We start from the raw sequence: 6,791 nt of genomic DNA on the forward strand, positions 1-6,791 counted from the left end.
CCTACGTACTTAAAAAAAAAAAAGCCATAAGATTTACATCACTTTCACACAAGAGTAGGCAAACAGGACAAATTTAGCACCTCAGAAAAGATCAAAAATTCATTATGGAGTTTTGACTTGGCAACAGCATGATCTAATTTTGACTAGGGAAGCACTTCAAAACAGTTGGTGCTATGCAGGCAAAAACATGGTTACTGGGACACAACTGCTAGAACCAAGTCTGAAATTTCCATGGTAATGGACTTCATGACTAATTTCAAATGCCATTTTCATCTTAGAAGAGGTGTGCTTTGTTGGGTTTTTAATTAAATATTTTTAAATAAGTCTCAAAATAAAAATCACAGTAAGTATCTGGAATTAGCAGGGACTACTGCAAGCTAGTAATTTTTGTGTTTTCCTTTCCCAAATGCCACTAAAGTTTACAGTCACTTCCTGTAATATTGAAGATGTCAAGAAAAATCTTGTATTTTTGTTTCAAAGGCTTTTGACACGTATAAAACCCCATGTACTCCTCCCAGCTTTAAGTGCAAAAGAGATGTCCATAAATTTGCATGAATCCAAAACGAAATTAAAACATCACTCTAAATTGAGGTAGCACATTTAACCAAGTTTCTCTCCAAGAACTTCAGAAAGAAACTGAAGGATTTTAAGAGTAACGTCTCTACCAGCAGCCATTACAACTTTTAGTGACTGACATGTTATTTCCTTGCCATTTGAGCATTTTAGGAGCTTGGAAGTTCTTCTTTAGCTCTTCCTTTTTTTCCCCAAAAATAATGTTTAGTCCATGCACCCTTAGGTCCTGTGGCGTCTACTGCAATATCAATAATGGAATCTGGAGTCATCCACCTCAGAAACGCCAAAAAAAGGAAGTTTAGAACTGCAAAAAGAGCAAAAATATACCCAGTCACTGGGCCACAGTGAGACATCAGTCTGTTAAGTCGCTCATTCATTGGCAAAACCACTTCATCTGCAACCCTGTCATACACCTGAACAGAGAAGAGACAGAAAAGTAAGATCTTAACATTATGTTGCTTCTACCTCAAAAATCAGCCAGTACTTTGTTGTCAGCATGCAAAATAAATCATCTATTCCTAACTACTAGATGGGACAAATATTACCACAAAAAAAGCTTTGCAGATTTGAAGTGCTGATTTATGAGTACTGTTCTGGAAATTTCATTCATCTGTTTAAGGAGAAAAGGGAACAGAAGTGTTCTATTTTTTTGACAGACCTCAAGGGTATTTAATTAAATCAGAAGGCTGCATAATTTGTCTCTCGAGTAATACTATAGAGAGAAGGTTGGGCTTTTTAATTAATCAAATGGGTTCTAATCTCATATTCACACCAGTCATAGGAAAAGAGTCTGAACATGCAATTATTAGGTTTTCAACACAAAGATGAGTGAACTCTGATGACCTGGCAGTCTTCCAAGTTTCTGTATTTGAACAATCAAGTAAACTATAATAGGCTCTTGACTTCTATTTAAAGGAACATTAGTAATCCTTAGTGAAATTCTTAAAATTCCATGAGAAAAGCAAATACACACTACTAGTGACTTAATACACATACTAACCACAACCACTAAAAAAAAAAAAAAATTAAAACATAGTACCATGTTTCATAGAACAGAAACATAAATACCCACTACACACCACTCAGTAAAGGCTTAAAGGACAGAGTTTCTTCCTTGAGAACATTACAGACTTCATCCTACAGCTAACTTAGCTATGAGCTTAGTAACAACTGCCTTTTGTACCATGCATACATCTTCCAATTACACTAACGTTTCCCTTCACAGAGGTTTCTGTGTTATTAACTTAATAACAAAGTTTCCTACTACGGAAAGTGAAATCTAGACTGATTTCTTTAGGAAATTTGCAATAGAAATGTTGCTTCCAGTTACAAAATCACAAAATTATCTGTACTAATGGTACTTGAAAATGATAAAGTGGTTGTATTTGATACTTCAAGGAGACCTACAAGAGCTACTTTCTTACTGCAGTGTAACCAAGAGGCACCTGATTCAGCTGCTCTCTTGCCTAAGACACAGGGGCTGGAGTCAGAAGCAACAGATCTCCACTGGCTTTTAGAACATAACTGCAGTTAACAATCTTCACTAACAGCAGAGTTTTTTTGCTGAAGTGCAGTTCTAATTCTGAAATACCATTTTGATAGTTTATTTTCATTACATCCATAGCTTATGTAAATTCAGCTATGTTCAGCCTACTGGCATTAAAATGCCTCTCATCATTTTAAACCACTTGTCAGCATGTGGCAGACAAAATTTTGTCATGAGCTCTGTCTTTTCATCTTTGTACATCTTATATAGCCTGTTTTTCAGTTACGTCACGAAAGTTCTTTAATGGGAAGACTGGAAAAAACAGGAGTAGAAATACAACTCAAGAACTAGGCTATTCTTCAGAATATTTATCAGTACTTATGGCACAGAAAAAAAAATGCAAACAGAAAAAAACACCTATCTAGGTATGTAACTCTTTTGGAAAAAAAATAGTATTCTGAACTTTTCTAAACCATGTGTGTTTGAGAGAAAACACCAAAAAATGACACCGTATGATTATCTGGAGAATGCACATAGTAATGTCTCAAAGCAGCTGTTTCAGAAATGTACTTTAAGAGGATTTAAGATGTGGTTATACATACTTTCTCAGTTCTCTCTGCTACATTCCTCCACGTATAAAATGTCTTTACTTTACTATGAACAGTTTCTGGAGATGGCAGTACTCCCGATCTGAGCTGGGCAATAGCTTTTTCTAATCCATCACACAAAGATTTCACTGAGGGTTCACATAAAATAATGAGATTTTCTGGGAGCACCTCAGGAATCCCACCAACTCTTGTACTCACCACCTGTGAAAGAGGCAAAAGAAATAGCACATTTGATGCATAACAATAAAATTGAGTGATGACACTACTATTGCACTGGTTTGATGCAGCACTTAAGAAAAACAGAAAAAAAATAGAATGAGTGGTTGCCACAGGACAAAGACTTTGGTAACAGGATAAAACAGAAGACTTGGTCTAATGACTGGTTTATGAAACCTCTTTCCTAAAGGAATTTGTCACAGTACATAACCGGATCTGTGTAACCAGATTTTGGGCTTTCCCTCCATAGTCTCTCATGAACAGTTACCTCTACTTGAAGAGGACATTTTTACCACATCCACCTTCAGTTTATGCTTTCTAGGCTACTGAACATTTACAAGAATTTCTTTAGAAGTTCAGTAATTTTAATCTGAATTATTTTCAAAGGGAAATCAGAAACTGCTAAGACTCACATTATGCAATCACCTCTAAACAGGAGGCAGCAGTATGAAAGCTGCAGAACTTCAACTCTAGAGGAGAAAACAGATGACAGAGTAGTAACTACCACAACTAGGCAGTAACTACTATCTACTCAGAGGATAGTGGAGTAAAAAAAAAAAAAAAAATGTCCCTTGAATTTTCTATACTTCTTATGTATTAGATACTCTTATCAGTCTGTCTTGAAAAATGAAAGTCTATCTTTTAATGTGAGAATTGAAGTTCTATACAGCTGTTGATCTAAATTTTTTGGAGTTACCCATCTGACTTGTAAATTAGCCAGAACAGGCTTTTACTGTTTTATCTCTCTCTCCAACTCTTACCTTGAATCTCTACATGTTAAGGCAAATACATACTCAGTTAACATAAGAAAAAAAGTTCTTGTTGCAGGAAGAAAACAGTTCTAGTACAATGGTTTAGTCTGCTAATTCAATATGCCTGACTGACCAGTCACCCATGCTATGAGACATTTTTCTGCAGCTTCTCCTCAAAGTGTCAAAGTAAACCTTCACAAACATAACTACCCCAAAACTCTGTCAAGGAGTACATACAAAACAGTATTTTATAAAGGCATTGAATGCTAGCAGATCTACATGTTAGTCACAACTCTACACAAGTTTCTTTTGGGAGCTTAAGCAGTTTCTCTCTCAGCTTCACAGGGATCTGTAAACGGGGATAATATTTGCTCACCTTTGTGAAGACAGAGCCCTAGAGGAAATCAAGTCTTATGAGCATATATTATTTAGTCACAAATTTGTTTAAAATGGATACAAGCATTCTAGATAGTTGAGAATTCTTTTTTTTCACCTGTAAACCACAGCTTGCTGCTTCCACAATTGCCATACAAAAGGCCTCAGTGAGAGAAGTGTTGAGAAAAATGTGCCCCTGGACTAGAACATTTCTAACATCCTGGTGTTCCAAAGCTCCTAGGAGACGTACCCTGCATATTAAAAAAAAAAATAAAATAAAATAAAGAGAGAGAAAGACTAGATTTGGGACTGTAATATTGTACAGTTGCTATATAAGTGTGAACCATTGGTACATTTTTCAGAATATATGTAAGAGAAGGAACGCAGACACCTTTGTTCTGTTTTCTCTAAAATTTTCCAGCAATGAAAAAACTGACTCTGCTTCTTATTTTCACACTAAAATAAAGTTCTGGAAATAAGGTTAGGGTGAAAAGTTGCTCTTTTTAATAGCAACTGCCCTGAAAACATTGCTACTAAGCTTTCTAGATCTGTAAGAGGACATGGCTTCATGCAGTTAAGAGCTGTCATCCTTTCTTTGTTTAGATGTATTATCTGAATTTTCAGCATGAAGCCTGATCAGCCTCAATCTGAGGGTGGAAGAAAAGTAGGATACAGTGATCAGGGCCTATTATTTTGAAGAGACAGCAGAAAACAGAAAAAGACAATCTAAGAATGGTACTAACAAGCAATTTTATCAGAGGAATCACTGACTAAAGTACAGAACAGGAAAAACAGAGGAAAAGAAATGGAAAATTAAGAACCTTGTCCTTGCCACATGAAACTGTCTTTGAACAACAACTCCAAAGAAATACACAATGGAATACACCATCACAGAAAAATTTTGGTAACAAGGTAGCACCAGGAAACACGTTTGTAGTACCACAAGAGCACATACTGAGTAAGTACTACCCTGAAGAGTTCCATAATGAAATAATAAATTACTGGCAGTCACCTTCATAAGTAGCAGTGACACCAACTACATGTCTAACACATTATCCCATAGGGTAATATGGGATCCGAGCATTAGAGTTTCAGAGAGGACTACACTTACGACTAAGTAAGCTCTTCTCTGGCTCAAGTGAAGGTTCATACAGGGTCTACTTCTATGAATTAACTTGCAGGATCATAGTCCCAACTCTGTAGGTCTTCAGTTAGTGTCTGGTCTATTTGCCTTGCCTTCAAAAGTTCTCATCTTCTCGAGTCAATTTCTGGGTTGGTTTTTTTGGGTTGTTTTTTGTTGTTGTTTTTTTTTGGGAGGAGGACAGACAAAAGGAGTGTTGCTTTTGTAGTCCCAACCCCTAAAATACATCAAAGGGTCATAGAGGCGCACAGAACAAACCTGTCATGCAGCTGGTATCTTTCCCGGACTTCTTCCAGTACGATTCGTTTTGGTCCTTCTCCTCCAACCAAGAAATGTAACTCCGGGTACTTCTGACAGAGCTCAGGAATTATACCACTAAGCAAATCTATACCTAAGAACAGAAAATTTAGGGCAAGACATTATTGTATTTGATTTTAGAACTTCTCATGATGTAGCCTACAGCTATAACGCTATTCAAGAGAAAAAGTATATAAGTGTTTTGAAGATAGTTATGCTGCTGAACACAAAATTTTGAAAAAAAAGACAACTTGTGATCTAGTAGGAGACAAACATTAAAATAAAAATAAATCACTGAAATTGCTGTTGCTTGGTTAAATAAATCAAAGAGTTAAAACATTTCTAATGGAATGTATAGATTAGGGCCTAAATCATATCCTAAGTATAAGCCAACCCTTGCATTTTACAAATTTAAACTTTCAATACCTTAAATATGACAAAAGAAACATACCTCGTAACACCTCTGAGCCCAACATGCGCAAACTGAAACGTACATTTCCTCTTCTTGACCACACCAACACAAAAGCCAAGAACTACCACCTTATGCAAGTCCCGTTTAAAATCCAATCCACACCACAGATACAGCACAAGCGCCACCTAATCAAAACCTTTCTTATCAAACCCTAGAGAAAAAATAACCAAAATAAACTTACATTTTATGCCCCATTACCTTTTCTGTAAACAAGTCTGCTGACAACAACAATTGTTATCGTACTGTCATCCCTCCTTGACGGGTCTGGAGTGAAGTCGGTGGGATCGACGGCGTTGGGGATGACGGAGACTATCCGAGGGTCCAGAGCGGCCCGCAGCACCGTGTTTTCCTTGCTTGTGTAGGAGACACAGATGATGTGGTTGGTATCGCACAGTGACACCGTCAGAAGTTTGTTGGTGAGCACCGAGCTGACGTCTGCAAACCCGAAGAGGGAGTGGTCCGTGAAGACCGTCCGCAGCCCCATGGTCTTGGCGTGGAAGAGGGCGTCGTGGGCCATGGCCGAGAAGGAGCTGTGGGCGTGGACGATGGTGACCCTCTCCCGCACAAATATGTACCTGAGCAAGGGCAGGCTGTGGAAGAGCGCAAGGGCAGGCTGTGAAAGATCGTCGTCGCCGTGGACTGGTTATACATTACCTTCAGGGGCAGGTAGTAGACCTTCAGCCCGTTGGTGAGGTAGCGGACGCCCTTCCGCTGGCCGTAGGCGTGGGTGACCACCAGGACCTTGTGGCCGCGCTCGATGAGGCACTGCGACAGCTGGTACACGTGGCTCTCCACGCCCCCCATGTTGGGGTAGAAGAAGTCCGACACCATGCAGACGCTGTGCGCCGGCCCCGCCGGGCCCTCGGCTGCC

General features: G+C 38.5%; 1 protein-coding gene across 1 annotated transcript; it reads right to left on the reverse strand.

Moving 5' to 3' along the window:
* Window positions 1–698: 698 nt before the first annotated feature.
* On the reverse strand, window positions 699–6,787 carry PIGA (phosphatidylinositol glycan anchor biosynthesis, class A; the record flags this gene model as incomplete). The annotated part of the gene is given in 6 exon segments (XM_008948904.1): window positions 699–986; window positions 2,662–2,868; window positions 4,129–4,261; window positions 5,410–5,542; window positions 6,119–6,521; window positions 6,524–6,787. Coding segments are annotated over 6 exon segments (1,428 nt in total), but the record flags the coding sequence as incomplete, so codon positions are not given.
* Between the last annotated feature and the right edge of the window lie 4 nt (window positions 6,788–6,791).

Source organism: Merops nubicus, unplaced genomic scaffold (genome assembly GCF_000691845.1).
Source record: "Merops nubicus isolate BGI_N331 unplaced genomic scaffold, ASM69184v1 scaffold3341, whole genome shotgun sequence".
In the NCBI taxonomy this organism is placed as follows: Eukaryota; Metazoa; Chordata; class Aves; order Coraciiformes; family Meropidae; genus Merops; species Merops nubicus.